The following is a 20,301-nucleotide window of genomic DNA, read 5'->3' on the forward strand; positions in this document are numbered from 1 at the left end:
TGTGTGGCCTGATATTATTGTAAAATGTAGCTGTGGGTACCTAATAATAAAATAAGTCTGCTTGTGGTAATTCTGCAGCTGTTGTTGTTTTGGTAGTCTTGCAATTTTAAGTTATGGTTATCCTTATTTGCAGTGCCTAGTTTCTTGTGACATCCACACGTTCCTATTCAGCTTCTATATTGAATGTTACATATTTTCTCCATATTATTAAATTCATAATGTTGTATAAAAGCTGTATTTGCTATTTTATAAAAGGACCAGTGCAAGAGCTTACAACAATCATCCATCATGAGTGTTGTTATAATATGGTGTTTATTAATCTTAGCTATTACTGAACAATGGTTTCATCTTCAGCCATTATTTTTCATGGGGCGAGAATGAATGTTCCACTGGAGTGTTCAAGTCGGAATGAATAGTGTGAGCACCGGAAAAAGAAAAACACTTCCGGGTTCGGAAAACATGTCGGCTCCTATCGGGTTGCCAGCGCCGGCTCTGGGCCGCGCTGGAGTCCCTGCTTTTCCTCAGGTGGCCCTGTCTGCGGACGCTGCCCCGTTCACCCCCATGAGCGCGGACGGGCCGCAGCGCGAGTCGCTGTTTGACACCGAGAAACACTTCTCCCTCTGCGCTGCGAAGCTCAGAGCCCTGCGGCCGGACTCGGCTCAACTCCGGGAGGAGCTCAACCTGCTGTTCGACCAACTCCTGTCCGAAAACTACAGCAGAACATTCTGCCCCAACATCAACATACGACCAGAGGTAACAGACCACAGAGTTTGGTTCATCCTGTGATGAACTCATGCACTTACGCGTTTTGTTGCGTCAATTCAAGACACACTGTACTCCCCAATACGTGAAACTTACGCAGTGTCCCCATGGCAACTACATCATACACCCTAGCAACCACAGCAGCCTGAATACTGTGTGAGATAAAATGAATATGGTAGCAACCTTTGAAGAATGTTTTACTGATGAATAATAATAATTAGCACATGTGGAGCTTTTAGGTGTAAATTTAAAGTGTTCCTTTTCGATGTTCTTTCCTCTAATGACCCTGATGTTCTTAGTGTGAGAGTCTCTTAGTATCGCCATACTGCAACTTTACTCAGCATAGATTTATAATTTATGCTGTAACGGGCTGTTTTTGGTTTGTTTGTTGATTGCTCTGATGGTTTTTATGTCAGGATGTGTGCACTTTGCTGGAACACGCCAGCAGCCTGGTGCCACTAGGTCAAGAGCATTTAGTCATCAAACTCTGCCAGTTAATACATCATCTGCTTAATCAACTAAAGGTAATAATGGCACCAGTAAAATCCACACACACAATGATTGAGAGTTGGAGATGTTTGTACTAATGTGTTTTTTTTAGATAATAATGGACGAGCAGACGTTGGATGAACTGGTGAACTATACTGCCAATGCTCTGAAAGTATGCAGTACGTGGACACACTCTGATGTCCTCCTGGCGCTGTCTACAGTAGTGTATGGGAATGGACATTGGTGCCAACAAGTAGGTATTGCTTTAAGAGTGTTGTAATTAATGACAACAACTTTACACTGAGAGTTGTTTCTCAATTGTAGCGTCTTAGTAGTTTACTGGGAGAAGATGGAGTCCTCATGCTGTATAGTTCTCCATCTCAGCCAAACATGGAGTTACGGCGTGTTGCTCTGACCTGTATGGCCAACATCTGTTTCAGGTAATGTAAAAAGTACTTAAGTAGATTATAGCTTGATATTCAATAAATTAATTTACATTATTTGCATTGTCTGTCAAAGCCTGGCACATTTGTTGTGATGTTTAATTTTTCTTGTGGATTGTTTTGATCCAGGATGCCTGGTCAGCCTCCACTGGATGATAAATATAGAAATGCATGTTTCAGAGTCTTTCTGAATACAATGCAGTCGCCCAAACCTCCAGACACAGATGAGCTCTTCTACAGTATGGTATGAATATTGTGTTGTATCATCAAATTCAGTGGGAGGGTTTACATTTAATTAGAGCTGACCTATGCCTTTCCATCCCTAGGTGATTCAGGCAGCACTGAAGGGACTTCAGTGTTGTGTTTCAGGCGGAAAGTGGAAATTTAGTGGAGAAGAGGAGCTTGGGTCTGTGTTAGCTGCACTTAAGGTCAAACATTAATCAGGTCATTCTTTTATAGCAACAAAAACTGCATGACTGTTTGAATTTTGGTAATAATTTAAAACTGTATTCTACAGAGGCTCATGTTCCAGGGAGTTCCAGGTGTGAGTGTGGAGTGGCCGGCTGTGCTGTACCCAGCACGTCTTCCTCAGTATGAAGGACTCTCTGCACTAAAACCTGCTGAACCTGACAAATCTGAACCTCTAAAGGAAACCACTGTGGCAGGAAAATCCTCCGGGGTGAGACAAAGCCTCAAATTGCTATCAGTTCTAAAGAGAAACATAAACTTTGTTATTGATTAATTAGTTTTTCTCTAAAGAATAAGAAAAGGAAATCCAGAGGGAAGGGAAAGAAGACGAGTCGTGAGGAGAGCAGAGTGGATGGAGAGGAAGATGATGGAGCAGCAGTGCCTCTACCTCAGAGGGAAAGGGGGAGGGAGGGAGGCAGAGGTGAGGGAGAGTCCTCGTACAAACCCTCTGACCCATCTCTCTACCCGTCCTGGAAAAGAAACAGCTCTGACTCAGAGTTTTCTGACCCAGAAGGCAACGCACAGAGCAAATTAAGGTACAGAAAGATGCTGTCTGCATTCACCCATTCATCCAATCAAGCTTTTTTTTTATGTACAATGAATAAAATGGAAAGAAAAGCTTAAAAAGGGATCCATGTAATGCTAGATGGTTATTTTCAGTTTTGCCAATGTGGACATGTACTATTTAAGTGATGTGTCCGGCTCTCCTTCCTTCTGCAGACTTTATCACTGCCGTGTACGTCAGGCAGCCCTGCATTGTTTGCTTGCAGTAGTGAAAGGTGTGGAGAAGAGGACTCTGTACGGGTACTGGTCTTTCTTCATCCCGGACTCTCCTGTCGGAGGACCACCGCCTCTCACTCTTCTGACGATTATTCTCAAGGACCCTTCGCCAAAGGTAAAACAGACCCTCACTCCCGCTACACTTCTCACTGACCAATGTGACTCTACCGTCTGTCGGTCCTCTCTCAGGTGCGAGCGCTTGCTCTCCAGGTGTTGTCAGCCATGTTGGACGGCTCCCGGCAGTTCCTGGCTGTAGCTGAAGATACTGCGTCTCCCCGCACGTCTTACACCCCTTTCTCTTTCCTGCTGGCCACTGCTATCAGAGAGCTGCATCGCTCTCTGAGTCTGGCTCTGCTGGCTGAGACCTCCTCTCAGACTTTAACGCAACTTATAAAGGTACAGTTGCTTGATAACCCTGCACATGTGGTGCTAGAGTCAAATGTAGGAAATATTCTTTAAGACTCTTTTTTTAAAGCAAAGGATAACATTTGCCTCCCCTGTCTGTTAGTGCCTGGCATACCTGGTGTCAAACGCTCCTTACCACCGTCTCAGACCCGGCATGCTCAGCCCTCTCTGGAAACAGATCTGTCCTTATGTACGCCACAGAGGTTAGTGTTTTGACAGTGCAGCTAAGTAACAGGTCAGTGAGGCCCGGTACTATTAATGTAACGCTTCTTTGTCTTCAGATGTGAACGTGCGTGTGTCAGTCCTGACTCTTTACGGAGCGTTGGTAACAGCTCAGGCTCCTCTCCCTGAGGTGCATCTCCTCCTCCAACAGCCAGAGAGCGGCAGCAGCGTCACAGGCTCGTTCACGCCGCAGGACTCTGTCAACTGGAGACAAAGAGACGGCGTTTCCTCACCCTCTCGGACGCCAGTCGCACACTCCCAGCACAGCTCGCACACACACTCGCCCCGCATTCCTCGCACACCAGGGGAGAATAACTCCGCCCCACCGTGGCTGCTGCAACTGTGTGTATCCTTGGTAACTCACCCTAGAGAGGAACCATCAGACAGCGAGGGAGCAGCATCAGGTGGAGCTACTACATTAGAGCCCTCCCCTGTCCGTCTAGAAGCTTTACAGGTGATGCACAAACAACACTAAGAAGCACTTATATGTAGACATTAGTGAAATGTGATGGTGAAGTAGACTTATTTATTTTTCAGGTTCTGTCCCATCTGGTACGTGGCTATTTCTCTCTAGCCCAAGCATATCTTTGTGAGATTAGGCAGGTGAGCGCACGCTGCCTTGGAGAGACTGATCCCTCCATACAACTGCATGGAGCAAAGGTATTGGTCTCTAGTGTTTGTTTCTGCAGATGCCCAACAAATAATATTTACCATCAGGTACCTATAAATAATGAAAATCCCCCCACATGTTTAGTTACTAGAGGAACTGGGAACAGGAATCATTCATCAGTACAAAGCAGAGAATAATGTGCCAGAGAGTTCAAGAGTCCCCATGAATCAGGTGAGTGCAGCCTTCACTGTATGTACTGTTTCACCATAGGTCAAAATGGGTTTGTTATGTTGTATGTTTAATGTGTGCATTTGTGCACAATGTAGGTAGTCCAGTTTTGGTCAGATGTCTTGAGTGGTGCACTGAATGGAGCTCTGCAGAATGAACAACACCCAACGCTGCAGACAAGTGCCTGTGACACACTGTCCTCCATCCTGCCACAGGCCTTCGCACAGCTGCCCGTGAGTTCCCATTAGAACTGTAAAAGTTCATACTGAACTTCACGGAGCTGCATGTGTGACGTTTCGTTTTTTTAAAGGATAAGACACAGCTGATGTGCATCACTATGCTGCTGGGGCTCACCTATAGTGAGAACTATCTGGTGAAGACCGCAGCCGTCAGAGCTTTGGGAATCTACGTCCTGTTTCCTTGTCTCAGAGAGGTAATGATTTAAAGCTGTAGCTACGAGCAGGCTGAATGGCAACTAAAATATCAGAAGACATTTAAAGAAACTACGGTTAAAAGTATCTGTTCTGACGTATCCTCTGTTTGTAGGATGTGATGTTCGTGGCAGATACAGCAAACACTATCCTCGCTGCTCTCGATGATCGATCTACAAATGTCCGGGCCAAGGCTGCCTGGTCTCTTGGCAACCTCACAGACACTCTTATTGTCAACATGTAGGTTGAAATAACGCTTTGCTTCATTGTGTTGGGTCATGTACTTCCTGAAGGAATGCCTGGCATTCCTCTGTGGTCCCAGGTAAAACCTTGGATCTTCTTCAGTGTCTCCTGTTGCTTTTCTAGGGAGGGTGTAGGTGTGGAGTTCCAGGAAGAGTTATCAGACATGCTGCTCCTTAAGATGCTGCAGGCAGCCACGCGAGCAGCAGCCGACAAAGACAGAGTGAGTGTGTTGTTGCCGTGCGTCCGGTACTTTGTCAGAACATAACATAACATATGGATAAATCTACCAGAACATAAAAAAACATCATTAAAAGTATTTTTGCCCACCTGCTTCCTTTTCCCTCCCAGCTGATTGTAACCATGTCTACTCTGTGTATCTTTTCCTTCGTATGGTCTCTGATTCTGTTTCTTCAACCTCCTTCTAGGTCAAGTGTAATGCAGTGCGAGCGCTTGGGAACCTGCTTCATTTTCTACGCCACAGTCAGCTGACTCGGCCTGCGTTTCAGCGCCCGCTGGAGGACGCAGTTCGTGCTCTTGTGAAAACTGTCCAGTCAGAGGCCTCGATGAAGGTCAGATGGAACGCCTGTTATGCTTTGGGAAATGCGTTCAGAAACCCAGCCCTGCCACTTGGTAAATATTATGTACGCAACTATTTATACTTTATATGCCACATTCATGTGAAACTCAGCTGCTTTTCTCCTCCTGTCAGACTCTGCCTCCTGGTCTTGTGACGCTTTCTCCGCCCTTTGTCATGTCGTCACCTCCTGTAAGAACTTCAAGGTGCGGATCAAATCTGGTGCTGCCATGGCAGTTCCCGCCCACCGCAACTGCTACGGGGACACAAAGCGTTTCATCTGTGTGTGGCATTCACTGGCTACCGCGCTCGAGAACAGCGAAGACACAAACGACTTCTTAGAGTACCGCTACAGTGCCAGTTTGCGACACACACTCTCTCAGGCTCTCCTACACCTGCTCAGTGTCAGCCAGTCTCAGGACATGCCCGCACTCGGCGCATCGCTGGCCAGCGAGGAAGGAAGGAACATCAGGGCACATTTGATTAAATATCTTAAAGTGGATGAAGGAGGGAGAGAGGGGGTAGAGGATGAGAAAGACACTATGACAGAAAGTTGTAACCCTTTGCAGAGAATCAGAGGTCTGCAGCAGACTTTTACTAGACTGAAGAATTTGAAGGCTGAAGGGGTGAGAAAGGAAGAGGAGGAAAGAGGTAAAGAGGTCGTGGTAGATTTTTTGGAGGATTTGATAAAAACCTGTGAAGAACCATGAAGAGACACATTAAAACTGCAGCTCTGGAATTCAGATATCCTTTTGTCTCTCAATTCAGGGCCGTTCTGAGCGGACTGCCACCAGCTGTAAACTAATTCAGTGAATCACATTTGTCATATTGTGATCTTAATGACCAAGGACCACAAAAGAAATTATGTTTTTGTTTCATGATACCCTGAAGTTATTTCATTTTATTTATCGAAATGCACTTTTATAGATTAGCATCTGACGTATGTGGTGTGATGTAATGGAAGTAGTTTGAATGCAATAAAAGATCACTGCTTTATTTCAAATGTATTTGTCAAGTGAATGTTTTAAAATAATTTTAACACCATTATATTTTTGTCCTGCTCTAACAGGATGTACACCAAACTGTCTATGTAAACATTGTCAATGCTGACGGATCATGCTGAACACTAACAAATAAACAATGATATCAGATCCAGTGATACCCTACAGTCTGACCTCTGCTTCACATAGAACAGTGTCCACAAGGTCTTCTGCTTCTTCTAACTAAGCTTGCAATGTGTTGCTGTGATTTTTGCTTTCCTGGCCATATATCTTGATGGGTAAATAACTGATAGGTGTAATTAATAATGTAATTAATAATGTAATGTAATTAATAACATTCTTTCAACATTCTTTCATTCAACTTCTCAGAGAGCACTGAGAAACATATTTAAAGCCAACATGTCTCATCATTGAGCCATAATAATGATGAATGAATAATAACCTCTTCGTGCATGTTTTTCCACATACAGCCAGCAGGTGGCAGTCGAGGCGAGCGATGGATGATGCGGATGTCGATTGCTGATGCCTGTGTCCGGATGTAGACCACGCTGCCGAAGGAGTCAGGCATGGACGCTCTCGAGTTGTTTCGGAAACTCGGAGCTGGAGCTAAATTTGACCTGAAAAGGTTTGGTCAAGATGCCGCTCGGTTTAAGGTAAACTTGACGTGCAGCAGATTATATTGTAGCCAACAAAGCATGATTGATGACAATAGCACGGGCGACTATTTCACTAATGTTTTGGCTAACACTACCCTGACTGGTATTAGCGTCAAAGACTGAGTGTATAGACATCAAATATGTTAGATACATTTTAGAGCAAACGTATACAGGCTGTATACACACACACTGTATTTACTATCTTATTTTGTAGCTATGCAGATCTCATGATTTGGAAGCAACCTCAGATCCTTTATCTGCGATCGATTACTTCGGGACAAGTCGAGCCAGCGAAGCCCAGAGCAGGGGCACAAGTAAGGAGGAGGAAAATGATGGAGGAGGACAGCAGCTTGAGGACAGTGAAGACTCTGGTTCTGGGGGGAAAAGGAAGCGAAAGGATCGAGAAAGAATAGCAAGAAAGAAGAAGACAACAAACGATCAGACGGAGGTGGAAGGTAAAGTTATTAATAAAAAATATAAGCATTAACATCTACTAAGTAATAGTATATGATTATATATAATAAAGTAAACTCTTTGTTAAAATTACAGCTGAAAAGTTAAAAGTTTAATGAATATTTAAATGATTTAAGTTTCACTGTAGAAACTGTTCTCTTTTCCATGTGCAGGTGACCAAACACTGAAAAGCAAAGGAAATGGCATCACTTGGACATCCTCATTCGACAGAAAGATTACAAACCTGCCAAATGATGAAAAGGAGAAAAATTCACTGAAGAGACTGAAGCATCTTCATCAAGAAAAGGTCCTCAGGACAATACAAGCCTGATTTAAAAATGCTGTTTGAGAATAGATTCGATGATTAAATCAAATGAAAAATATTTCCTTGTGCCCACTGTAAGCATCTTTTTTCATTTATTAATTCAGGTGAATCGTATCCGATCTCGAAACCGTATAAATGTGCATGGCTGTGATGTCCCAGACCCAGTGTGCACATTTGATGAACTGCAGTCAGAGTATCGCCTCAATCCACGTGTCATTCAGAACCTCAAGGATGCAGGGCTGAATTCCCCAACACCCATACAGATGCAGGCAATCCCTCTCATGATGCATGTGAGTGCAGATGGAATAAGCAATGGTTTCATTAATGGTGTACAGATAGTGTTTATTCAAGTTTTCTTTCCATCTTGTTTCTCTGTCAGGGTCGAGAGGTCCTGGCTTGTGCTCCGACAGGATCAGGAAAGACTTTGGCTTTTTGCCTCCCACTGCTTTCTCACCTGCAGCAGCCGGCCAACCTGGGATTTAGAGCTGTGATCATCTCTCCAACCAGAGAACTGGCCAGCCAGGTAAACGGCACACACACAACCTGTGTTTGTTGGGTGTATTATAATACTTTTGTGGTTAATCACTGCAAGCTTCAGTTAATATGTTGGATTTTAACTCATTAATGATAATGTCTTTTCCTAAACCTTCAATAAATGCTTAAATGCTTAAATTATAATTGCTGGTTATTTTCTAAGACCTACAGGGAGCTGCTTCGCCTGTCTGAGGGAGTCGGTTTTAGAGTTCACATCATAGACAAGGCTTCCCTGGCAGCCAAGAAATATGGACCACAATCAAACAAAAAATATGGTAGGCACTGTGTTCATGTGGATGGATGTCTGATTTTGTTGCTCTTACTCTTTGTGACAGAATATTTCTGTGTGTAGATATACTCGTCAGCACTCCGAACAGACTCATCTTTCTTCTCAACCAGGATCCTCCAGCTCTCGACCTCAGCAGGTCACATTCAATCTCTTGTTCTGAAAATGCCGCGTTAAGAAAAAGAGACTGATTGGTTGTTGTCACGCATTATTCTTCAGTGTGGAGTGGCTAGTGGTCGATGAGTCCGATAAGCTGTTTGAAGATGGCAAAACAGGCTTCAGGGAGCAGCTCGCCACAATCTTTCTGGCCTGTTCTGGACCCAAGGTACGCAGAGCTTTCTTCAGTGCCACCTGCACACCGGATGTGGAGAAGTGGTGCCGTCTGAACCTTGACAACTTGGTGTCTGTCAACATCGGACACAGGTAATGCTCTCCATGTAACACTCCTCGCTGGAACTTCATATATTATTTTGTTACTTAAATTATTTTCTAAACTTCCCAGAAATGCTGCAGTTGACACAGTGGAACAGGAGCTGTTGTTTGTTGGGACAGAGAACGGCAAACTACTGGCCATGAGAGACATCATCAAGAAAGTACGGAAATGTACCGGATATCATTGTGTGAACTACATCATCCTAAATTTAATAACTAATTGATTGACTGATATCCAACTTGGTGTTATTTTAGGGTTTCCTGCCACCGATGCTGGTGTTTGTTCAGTCTAAAGAACGAGCGCGGGAGCTCTTTCATGAGTTGGTCTATGAAGGCATCAACGTGGATGTCATCCACGCAGAGCGCACTCAGCAGCAGGTACACACTGAATGTTCTGCATAATCTCTGAGACGCTGAGTGGTAGCATTAAGTTTGTTCTCCTCTTCTTTGGATTTCCTTTTTTCAGAGAGACAATGTAGTTGCTAGCTTCCGCGCTGGTAAGATTTGGGTGTTGATCTGCACAGCTCTGCTGGCCAGAGGAATCGACTTCAAAGGAGTTAACTTTGTGCTGAACTACGACTTCCCCGGCAGCGCTGTGGACTACATCCACAGGATTGGTTAATATTGAATAATAATCCAATACACACTAGCTATTATGTGATCATATATACATATTAAATCTTTAACATTGTATTGCTGTCCCATAGGACGTACTGGTAGAGCTGGACATCAGGGAAAGGCCATCACCTTTTTCACAGAAAATGACAAACCACTGCTGCGCAGGTACGAAAGCTGTTTTTGATTGTAGAAATTCAATTTACTGCTGTATAGTCCAAGACATGTCTCCATTCAGCTTAAGTCTATAATTGCCTTTTTATATTGTCGTCTTCTTTTAATACATGATATGATATTGTGTGCACGTGTCTCTCTAACAGCATCGCTAATGTTATAAAACAAGCTGGATGTCCTGTTCCTGAATACATGGTTGACTTAAAGAAGACTCGCAGGTATAATAAGGAGATAACCATTAAATGTCAAATTGGTCAAGTTCAGATTTGGTAATATGGTTGTTATTGTCCATCTGTATTTGTCACTGTTTAGCAAAGACAAGCGGAAACTTGAGAAGAAACCTCCTAAGAGAAACTCCATCTGCACAACTCCTCGCTACTTGATGAAGAAAGGCAAAGCACCAAAAAAAGGGCAGAAGAAGGCAGGGAGTGGAAAGCAGAAGAGAGAAGAAGCGCCTCAAACGCCAACACAGAAACTGAAGGATAAAAAGTCGACAAAACAGAAGAAAAGAGATACAGCACAGAAAGAAGAGGGAACAGAAAAACGTACAAAGATAGCAAAGTTAAAAAAGTAAGGCATGTGGTGAAAGACATCTCTAAATAAAAAAACCTGTATATTTATGTTAAATGTTAGTAGTTTATAAGATAAGCAGGAACACAGGAATGCAAACTAGATCTGTTTCATACCAGGAAAGCCGCTAGTATTCTTCAGAGATCTATCATAATCTACACACCGTCATCTCCCCAATTTAGTTTTATCTGAGCAAAACAAATGGAATTCTTATTATATAAGGAATTGGCCAAAGTACCTTGGTTTTTCTGTTCAGATGTTAACTGCACTGAGTTTTAGATTAAATATTTAAGACTTTGTGTGTTCTAATTAAGATTTCTTGTTCCTCTTCACCAGGAAAAAGGGGAAGAAAAATATTCAACAACAACAATAGGAGGAGTCAATAAAAACGATGGTGGATGTGTATTTTGTTAATCATTTTCTTTACATTTTGCAGTTTATTAGATTATACAAAAAACAGCTGTATACAATAAACAACTTCCATGTCGCTTTCCTTTGCTTACTTTGCCAATGAAGATACAGACATAAAACCATACACAAAAATTAAAACTGATGAGTGATCGAATTCTATTTAGAACAAACAAACCAGATATTTTCTGCATCACCAAGCGAAAGTTAGAGTGAAAGTGTATAATTGTATGAATAACTTATTAATAGAATAATAATAAAAGAGTAAACATACTGGGTTGTCTAGTAATATAGGTCTAGCTATAAGAAGATACATAGACTACTGACAGCTGTGTTAAAGCATTTATAAAAGGTTATGCAATAAAAATCCTACAGATTAGTCGTTAATGCTCAGTCCACACCCACTTCAGATTGTTTTTTTAAAAAAGCCTATAGAGAGCTTCATCCACATTAAACTTTAACATGTGTATAGTTACTTTGCATGATGTGACATATATGTTCATCATGTTTTTTGCTCTTAGTATTGCAGAAACGCAAACTAAATTGCCTGTCCCATCTAAAGAAAAATGTGACGGTCTCGCGATATCTCATTGAGATCTCGCCCATGCATTATACTGTGGGAGACCCGGTTTGGTCTTCCTTTCTCAACATGGCACCGAAGGTGAAGAAGGAAGGTCTGTCAATCGTATCTGTTTTAATGGATAAACCCTTTATTTTACCTCAATTCTCAGAGGATATTTTAATAAACGTTCCCGGAATATAAGGCTAAACATTTACTTGTTTAAAGATCCTTTTAATTAAATGCTTTTAACAATCTAAATAAGTAGCTAACGCTGTCTCCGGCATGTATGCTCTAACGTGCTGTTAAGCTAGTGTTAGCATGCGACCGGTATTGGTGCTCACCAAAAGACGCATTTATGTGTATGATCGACTTCTGAGATCTTCAGAAGCCTCGTATAGTCAACTCGTATTAAACCGCTAACGTATGTTGGTATTGATATTTGTTTTAGCGTTGAGAGTATGTAGCCCGTTAGCACTGGCTGCGCCTCCGCGGCGCTTGAAACGTTGCACACGTTCGCTAACATTTACACGTGAACGTATTCTCCAGAATCATTAGACGTAATTTGCAAAACCGTGGCTGTTTTGTTAGTTGTAGATTAGTTAATAATAAATCCTATGTGATTAGTTTCTCTGATGCCCTCCCAATGGACGATGGCTATATATGTTGTACAGCGATGGTTATGGTTGTTTCAGAACATGCAATCTTTTCAACAGTTAAACTTGTTGCTTCGTAGTCACTAATTGCGTTTGTAAAATGCTAAAGTGACCAAAAAATCAACATTCAAAACTTAAAGACCACATTTTACGATATTAATTTGTAGACTGGCTTAATGTAAATGTTTAGTTGCTTTCAAATGTACTTGGAGGCACAAGGTTGATGAAATGTTATTTGTCTTTTAAGCGGTTCCTGCCAAGACTGAGGCCAAGTCAAAGGCCCTAAAGGCCAAGAAGGCTGTGCTCAAAGGTGTACACAACCAGAGGAGGAAGAAGATTAGGACTTCCCCTACCTTCCGTCGCCCTAAAACCCTTCGTCTCCGCAGGCAGCCCAAGTATCCTCGCAAGAGTGCTCCACGCAGGAACAAGTGAGTGGACTGCATGCTTTTATACAGACAGTGGCTGAATCTGGTGCATATGATGGTTTTACGCGATCAAAGTATGAAAGAGCATGATTTCAGCTTTTTAAACTACTGATGCACCCAAGATATTAAATAGTAAGAATAGAAGTTTTGTTAAAATAAAATAACATGCCAACACTAGACTTTGTGGGTTTGAAACAAGTGGCTTTGGCCTAATGTTAATTTTGTGCTTTTAGGTTGGATCACTATGCCATCATCAAGTTCCCCTTGACAACAGAGTCTGCCATGAAGAAAATTGAAGACAACAACACGCTTGTGTTCATTGTGGACGTCAAGGCAAACAAACATCAAATTAAACACGCTGTCAAGAAGCTGTACGACATTGACGTCGCCAAAGTCAACACACTCATCAGGTAGAGACCTTAAAGGCCAAGATCAGTTGAATTTTGTTCCGTTATTACAGTTTTCATGTGCAGATAATCAATAGTAGAAGGGTGACGTCGCGATTTAATGTTATTTTTTTAATGGTATATCTGTCTGTAGATGAGGGGATATATTGATATCCTTGTTAGGTGACCGTTAGCTTGAAAATATGCTCTGTTGACCATGGCTTTTGTTTTCCCGTTTAGACCTGATGGTGAGAAGAAGGCGTACGTTCGTCTCGCACCAGATTATGATGCGTTGGATGTTGCAAACAAGGTGAGTCTCTAGTTCACTACTTTCAAAAATTGTTAATCTGCTCAAATGATGTGAATTTAAATTTAATCTGAATGTCTGATGCATTCAAAGGAACCACTGATGTCTGATGGTGCGGGTACATGTGTATGTACTTTGATTAAGCATGATTTTAAATCCTGTTTTGTTTTTGTTCTTACAGATTGGCATCATCTAAACTGTGGCTAAAGAAACTTGTGGAATAATAAATATTTGTAAAAACAAGTTGCTTGACTTTTTCTTCTCTCAAACATTGGCTTTAAGGGATTTAGATAAGTTTTCATTAGTCATGGTTTATTACAAATTTTTAACACAATGAAACCAAAACAGACAAATCTCATTTTGTAACATTTTACTGTAATATGTTTACAATTACCTGACTTGTGTCAAGGACTTGCACAACTGCAATATTACAAGGACCTGGAAAAATGTATTTAATGACATCCTTCATGTTAAAAATTTATTTTGGTAAATAAGTTAAATGTTAGTTACACAAGTTGGCCAACAATTGCCCTCTTCCAGTAAATGAAAACCTGTGTCATATTGCTCTCATTTAGTCACATTTTAGTGACGACTTACAGCCTCCTGGTTATGAGAGGAAGGTACGAACTGTGCCTTTAACCAGGCCTCTGCAGATGGGGCACTTTCTTAATGATGGTGCACACTCTTTACACACCACTAGGTGTCCACATGGAATGAAAACGATGTTGACTTCTTTATCCATACACACTTTGCATGTGCGCTCCTCTTGGAGGCGTCGCAGCTGCTCCTCCATAGGGAGATCTGTAAAGAAAAGGATAAATCTTTATTTTCTTGTTGCTCAAATAGGTTTGCAGGATAACTGCCATTTCCTCCCCTTTGTGGTCAAAGGTTTTAGGGAGTCTTCCAACAAAGTTGTAGAGATTTTCAGTTGTTTTTATTTTACATTTTACAAGTTTGATTTATAAAATATTTATTTCTATAAATTATCTCATACTAACTACTAAGTGTTTGGCTACAAAATACTTTTCGCCTCTAAATTGAATAATTTTAAATAAGCTTTCCTGTAGTGGAAAATACATCAAACATATGCATCTTACAGTCTGTTGACGCACAGGTGTGTTTTCATACCTGACAGATCTTGGCTTGGTGATGCAGCTTCATTTGACTGGGCTGTAATTACAAAAGAGGAACATTTAACCAATAATGAATTTGTTGAATTCACAAAAAAAATTAAAAATGTACTCAACGAGGGCCAATGTTTATCACTTCATTATTTATCCAGAGTCCATTCAGAGACAGTGTGTGGAATTACATACCCATGAGATCTCTGAGCAGGTGGATGTCATTCTTCTGGATCCAGTTGCGGAAGACCTCAGCTGCAGCATTGCCCTTCGTGAGGACAAACTCAATCAGCCTGGCAGTTTGCTGTTGTGCTGACGTCTGAGCCTGTAGACTGCTGTACTCCTCAGCCGCTGTAGGTCAACAGGTAAGTTACAAACCCAGCTACTCAGACTGAAAGCTATTTGCACATTAAACGCATAACTTACATAAAACATTTTGGTCTCTTAAATGCTCCAACACTGGCTCAACACTCTTTAGACGCTGGATTAGAGCTGCCTGGTGCCTCTTCACAAAGGTGAAGCCATCTGAACCAAAAGGAAATGCACAATTGTCTGAGAACAGATAAACTATCAGTGTGTTTCATTGGTTGTAAGTTTTCAGTGTCAGCTCTACCTGATGCCATGGCCTCTGCCAGCATCTCTCGCTCCTCTTCCCTCTTCTGATCCTCAGCACTCAGCAAGTCTGAAACCAGTTCCTGGACTGTTCTATAGTTTTCTCCACTGGTCAGAATCTTGCTCTGGACTGTTTGTTTAACTAGGTTCCTCTCAAAACCCATCTCCAAGGCAGACTTAATCACAGGGGTGTTCATCATGACTGCATCCTCGGACCGCTCTTCTCCTGGACCGAGGTGGACCACTGAGAGAAGGAAACAAAACACACCTGTGACTTTTGTACCACTTAAATTTGCCCATATTATTTAATTTAGCTATGTAAATTTTATTTTCTCTGAAGCCATTTTCTTCATATCATTATAGTAAGTTTTATCTTAGTCAAGACTAAGTCAGGGGAACTCTGAGCCTAACTGTAGTCATGTTAACATTGCTTAAATGCCAATGCAGCTGACAATTGTACTTTGAATTATTCTTAATGGGACAATATAATCAGACATGCCAGTCTGTAATTCTTAACCTACAGAATAAAAAGCCCACACGGCCAAAACAGTCACACCACCTGGTGGTTTAAACTGGTATCAATGCCAGCGTTGATCAACAGGTGTCAGAAAACAGCAGCTTGCTGGATCAATAGTTGTGTAGCAGACCTGCCACACTGTGCAATACTGGTCTACCCCAACAATAATTATATGTCTAACTGTTTAAGGAGTTTAATTAAAGCAGTTTGTTTCATTGATTGTTCACTAACCTGGTGGATCCACAAACTCTCTGGACGAGTCGCCACTTGTTAAAAGCTTTTTAAAGAAAATAGAAAAAAGCAATTTTAAATAACTTGACATGTGCCAAAACTTTAAACCCATAGCATGCTTTCTACTAACCTGTTCAAACAGACGAGGAAAACGAGCTTGGATCTGATGAACAAACTCTTGTCCCTTTTCCTGAAGCAAATATTCACACCTGCAATTCATAAATTAATAAACATGCATAAAATGACACAATATGCTTTTCATTAAATCAAGTATAAAACTGCAGTATTTACCGGGGAAACCATTTAGCATGTTCCACCCATGGATCATCTCCAGACTCCCAGCAACGAAGGCCCCCATCGCAACAGAAACACTTGACGTCATCGTTTCGACCTTGTTGGCAAACAAAGAGCTTTTAGTGTGAAGTGGTTTAGGGGGTTTTTAAAAAGAAAGGAAAACATTAAGACAGAGCTTCTCATGAGGGTGACTGATACCAACTTGAATACACACTGGTTCTTCACCTTCTGTTTCCTTTTTTGCTTAAACGTTAACAAAATGCTCACGTTTAGCCGTTATTTCTGTTATCATCATTTTGTAACTATTCTTTTCATAGTGTGTCATACCGGCAAACATCATTATAAGAAAATAATGAGTACGTCTATAAGGATCATACGACATGAAACGCTGTCTTTCATGGTTTTCTACCGTCCAGTACCTACCTACATAGTAGAAGCCGGCTTTAGCCAGCTGGTCAGGCCGCACAGGGATACGAGACGGCCAGTTGACAAAGGTAAGCAGCCTCTCATCGCTCTGCTGCATGGCAGGGTTGGAAACATTACTGAGAGCTGGGGCTGCTGCAGACATTTGGGAAGTTATTGCTCCAGGAGCAGCTCCAGCTAGAGGCACGTTCTCAGCTCTCTCGCCCCGGACAAACCGACAGTTTGGATAATGTCTCTGATGTTCAGATACAGGTCTGTCTCCTGGCTCCCAGTTACTTAACTGCAAATATTTAAATAAATGTCACATCAACTGTACAAGTGATTAATACTCATGAAATAACCTTACTGTGATTGATGATGATGATGATGATGGTGATGATGAATCTCAAACTGAGCAACTGTAATTATGTCACTACAGAAATACACACCTGTCCTCCACAGCTGAAGCAGGCCACTCGGTCAGCCTGGCCTAAATAGTAGAAGCCTGCTTTGGAGAGCTCCGCAGGGCTGATGATGGAGAGTGTCCATGGGTGGAAGGAGTCTAGGCGGTCCTGTTCTCTTCGCATGCTGGGATTGTGGCATGTCGGTCTTTGGTGGGACATGTCCTCTACACCACGAGAGGTCAGTGGGCTGGAGGGTGGCGGCGCGGAGAAGGCCATATTTAGGTAGCCAACTGGCTCTTCACCCTGGCCTGAACCAGGGAGCTGCAAGAGAAAAAAGACACAAAACAACACAGATTTAAATCATAAACAGGGTATCTTTTACACCAAGGTACTAAACATGTTTGATTATAGTCAAAAACAGATTGTTTGCAAAAACAAAGCTATTTTAGCGCAACAATTTACCAAAAACAAAAAAAAAAAAAAAAAAAAAAAAAAACACCCTTTAATCTTACTGGTAGGGCTGGGGCAATGCGGAGCGGGGAGAAAGCAGAGTGAGAAGAGGAAAGCAGGTTGGTTGTGGATGGGAGACTCTGGATGAAAGAGCAGGAAGGAGAGAGCTGTCTGTGTTTCTCTGTTGGACAGTCTCCAGCCTGCCAGCCCTCTGCTGTCACATTACACCTGAAGCACTGCACGCGGTCCCCCACACCGGTGTAGAACCAACCGGCCCTCGCCAGGCTTCGCTCTGTGACTCCGGACGATGGGAAACGAGCAAAGGTAGAAATGCGGAAGAGTTCTGCGAATGAAATATTCACTATGGTCAAAAGCTTAGTTCCAAAAGAATAAATATAAATGTGAAATGAACATAAGACAAAGAATGATACCTGAGGAGTTGTCATATTGCAAGTCAGGTGGAGGCCCATTACGACACAACCCCATCAAAAACTGGCTGTTTTTAAGCTGAACAAGAGTTTCCATTTTTTAATTTTTTTATAATGATATGAGGCAAAGTGATGTCCTTAAAAAGGGAGAGAGGTTTGAGAAAACCCAGGGTCTCAATCTCACGCAGACACTCAGTCACACCGAAACTGAAAAAATTGAAATCGATAAGGGGGCAGAGGTGGTGGAAGGTTTACCTCAGATCAAGACCATGAAAAAGTACTTCAAGCTGAAACTAAAAGGGCTGTTGTGCAGAAAAAAGTACCAGTGATGTAGCGCTTTCCCCAAAACATCTGCCACTTCACGTCTCTCAGAATCATTTCTGCTCTATAAACACTTGGCACCTGCATTCGTAAAGTACCACCTCTGAACACTTAACTGCAGAAACAATATTTCTCCTTTCGGCTGCCGACCCAGTGGACGCGAGATAAACAAAGCACATCCTGTGCTGTTAAAAAAAGATGTATAATAGCAGGGCTGAAAATCAAATCAATAATCACAAAAGTGAAGCCACATCACCCCGGGTCACTGTCCGCTTTCCTATCTACTAACCCCAGTGCACACATCCCTAATATCTGCCTATTCAAACTTAAAGATAAGTATGATGTCTGCAAACATAAGTCAAAATAATGTCTCATGCACACAAACACACAAATAAACCAAAGCAGACGTGATCTCAAACCCCTCTCCCCTCCTCGGACATCCCTCTGTACGGACTTAAGCCTCCATGACTGAACAATCAAAATCAGATAAGAAAAACTTTATCCTCCTCTGGCAGGAATAGTGGAGGTCCAGCGTCTGTTTGAGGTTAGCAGCTCCTGAGCAGAAAAGAGAACAAAGGTTTAATGGTGTGCATGAACAAGAGTTTGGTCTCAAACCGGGACAACACAGCCTTACAGTCCAGGACTGAACTATGAACTGTGTGTCACCAGTCCGTCGATAACGCAATTAGCTAGTTATTTGGTTAACGCCTTCTAAGGGTTGGGGCTGAGAGGAGAACTAGGTACTTTCCTCCACATCAACAAAAACCTGACCTGGGTTATTCCAGACGCTTCCAACTACAGCTCTGATTACTCTCGATTCTGCGTTGCTAGCTGTCGTTAGCTGCGTCGTTTGCTATTCAGAGCGACGTTGGGTTGGCGTAAGACGGGAATTCGCTGCAAAACGTTCATTAAAACGCACAGACAATATAATAATGGTTTGACATTTAACGCCCCAACCAGGAAACACTCAGACAGGATGCTGACGCTAATGCTAACGCTAACGCCTGCTAGCGCGAACAACTTTATTGCTCAGCAACTCTGCGCGGCAGCTCGGAGGGAGGAAAACGCACTAACACGCTCCGACTGCCGCAAACACACGAAACACAACACGGCACCCTGCGTTTTTCTTTCCATCGGGTTTCCTGACTCACCTTTTTGTTATACAGCTAAGTTGGTACGGAAAGTCCCGATGTCGACACGTCCGTGAACGGCGGCGCCACCTCACGCGTCTTCCGGTTAGCAGCGCAATGACAGAGAGAGAAACATGCACATGGATTTTAAAATCTCCTCCTATAATAATAACCCCTCCGGTCCTATTAACTCCTCAGCTGATCCACCTGTCCTCAGCTGTTCCCAGTTTTCAGCCTCAAGCTGAAAATGGCCCCATGTCAAAATAAATGTCACTACAAACACACCAAATGCTGCAAATCTTATGCAATTTTTTAAACAAAGTAAATAAACACTGACACTGTTCATTTATCCACACTACTACTACTACTCATAATACGAATACTACTACTAATAATAATATTAATAAAAATTGTCTACTTCCACATTTAACAGAGGTGAACAACTAGTGAATACCCTAAAAATCTGTTGTATGGCAACTTAACACTGTACATTCTCTCTGTACGAAGCTTATAAAGATACTGTTAAATACATAGGTAAACACGTTTTGTTTGAATTTTTTTATAATCTTGAGTCCTGTAGCTAGTGTAAATTTATGTTAAATTATAAAACCAAAAACCATACTGTAAGGCTTATCTGATACGCTTTATATAAAACACGTGAAGACGTCTGCTATTGAATATAAGAATCTGTCTAAAAACACCGAGAATCACCACTTTGATTACCCACGATTATAAAAATGAACAGCTTACTTACATAGAGTTCTTGCTGAGGACAGGTCTTATGAATGAACCATATAATGTCATTTGAAGCCCAGTAATTCCCCTGAAGTTCCTGTCCTAAACCACTCCCCATGACGTCACTGTGAGACTGAAATTCCCTTCCAAGTGTATATTGAACTGATTAATACGATTTGTTACTATGATCAAGTTTGAAACAAAGTTAATAAAA

The 20,301-nt window shown here is 42.0% G+C and overlaps 4 protein-coding genes and 1 non-coding gene across 7 annotated transcripts; 4 read left to right on the forward strand and 1 right to left on the reverse strand.

Moving 5' to 3' along the window:
* Nucleotides 1–419: 419 nt before the first annotated feature.
* Nucleotides 420–6,821, forward strand: heatr6 (HEAT repeat containing 6). Its single transcript, XM_029174435.3, has 20 exons — nucleotides 420–753; nucleotides 1,179–1,286; nucleotides 1,364–1,504; nucleotides 1,576–1,691; nucleotides 1,824–1,938; nucleotides 2,021–2,122; nucleotides 2,212–2,373; nucleotides 2,454–2,698; nucleotides 2,883–3,057; nucleotides 3,132–3,338; nucleotides 3,451–3,550; nucleotides 3,629–4,023; nucleotides 4,107–4,229; nucleotides 4,324–4,410; nucleotides 4,506–4,640; nucleotides 4,718–4,840; nucleotides 4,954–5,078; nucleotides 5,205–5,301; nucleotides 5,507–5,711; nucleotides 5,791–6,821. The coding sequence occupies exons 1-20, from the start codon at nucleotides 460–462 to the stop codon at nucleotides 6,363–6,365; spliced, it is 3,630 nt and encodes a 1,209-aa protein (XP_029030268.1). The 5' UTR covers nucleotides 420–459; the 3' UTR covers nucleotides 6,366–6,821.
* Nucleotides 6,822–7,148: 327 nt separating this feature from the next.
* ddx52 (DEAD (Asp-Glu-Ala-Asp) box polypeptide 52) lies at nucleotides 7,149–11,190 on the forward strand. Its single transcript, XM_029174529.3, has 15 exons — nucleotides 7,149–7,309; nucleotides 7,527–7,767; nucleotides 7,939–8,072; nucleotides 8,195–8,380; nucleotides 8,470–8,613; nucleotides 8,788–8,899; nucleotides 8,977–9,049; nucleotides 9,130–9,333; nucleotides 9,413–9,503; nucleotides 9,598–9,720; nucleotides 9,809–9,959; nucleotides 10,050–10,125; nucleotides 10,278–10,349; nucleotides 10,444–10,701; nucleotides 11,038–11,190. Exons 1-15 carry the CDS (start codon nucleotides 7,223–7,225, stop codon nucleotides 11,072–11,074), a joined length of 1,989 nt encoding a protein of 662 aa, XP_029030362.1. The 5' UTR covers nucleotides 7,149–7,222; the 3' UTR covers nucleotides 11,075–11,190.
* A 463-nt stretch (nucleotides 11,191–11,653) lies between these two features.
* Nucleotides 11,654–13,685, forward strand: rpl23a (ribosomal protein L23a). The gene is made up of 5 exons (XM_029173983.3): nucleotides 11,654–11,783; nucleotides 12,572–12,752; nucleotides 12,983–13,159; nucleotides 13,376–13,445; nucleotides 13,624–13,685. The coding sequence occupies exons 1-5, from the start codon at nucleotides 11,714–11,716 to the stop codon at nucleotides 13,636–13,638; spliced, it is 513 nt and encodes a 170-aa protein (XP_029029816.1). The 5' UTR covers nucleotides 11,654–11,713; the 3' UTR covers nucleotides 13,639–13,685.
* LOC114870139 (small nucleolar RNA Z17) lies at nucleotides 12,795–12,867 on the forward strand. Its single transcript, XR_003788272.1, has one exon. It is a non-coding gene; the product is annotated as a small nucleolar RNA Z17 (small nucleolar RNA).
* Nucleotides 13,686–13,797: 112 nt separating the features above from the next.
* birc2 (baculoviral IAP repeat containing 2) lies at nucleotides 13,798–20,171 on the reverse strand. Of its 3 annotated transcripts, XM_029173981.3 has the most exons (14): nucleotides 20,107–20,171; nucleotides 19,374–19,451; nucleotides 17,905–18,777; nucleotides 17,536–17,816; nucleotides 17,069–17,344; nucleotides 16,641–16,920; nucleotides 16,215–16,314; nucleotides 16,054–16,132; nucleotides 15,924–15,969; nucleotides 15,177–15,419; nucleotides 14,990–15,088; nucleotides 14,759–14,914; nucleotides 14,571–14,612; nucleotides 13,798–14,243 (listed from the first exon to the last, which is right to left on the reverse strand). In XM_029173981.3, exons 3-14 carry the CDS (start codon nucleotides 17,996–17,998, stop codon nucleotides 14,050–14,052), a joined length of 1,890 nt encoding a protein of 629 aa, XP_029029814.1. In that variant the 5' UTR covers nucleotides 17,999–18,777; nucleotides 19,374–19,451; nucleotides 20,107–20,171; the 3' UTR covers nucleotides 13,798–14,049. The 3 variants fall into 3 exon arrangements, with proteins under 3 accessions (XP_029029814.1, XP_029029813.1, XP_029029815.1); XM_029173980.3 differs by lacking the exon at nucleotides 20,107–20,171 and having other exon boundaries at nucleotides 19,374–19,522; XM_029173982.3 differs by lacking the exons at nucleotides 19,374–19,451; nucleotides 20,107–20,171 and adding an exon at nucleotides 18,994–19,268.
* Nucleotides 20,172–20,301: the final 130 nt, after the last annotated feature.

Source organism: Betta splendens, chromosome 14, assembly GCF_900634795.4.
Source record: "Betta splendens chromosome 14, fBetSpl5.4, whole genome shotgun sequence".
Lineage (NCBI taxonomy): Eukaryota > Metazoa > Chordata > Actinopteri > Anabantiformes > Osphronemidae > Betta > Betta splendens.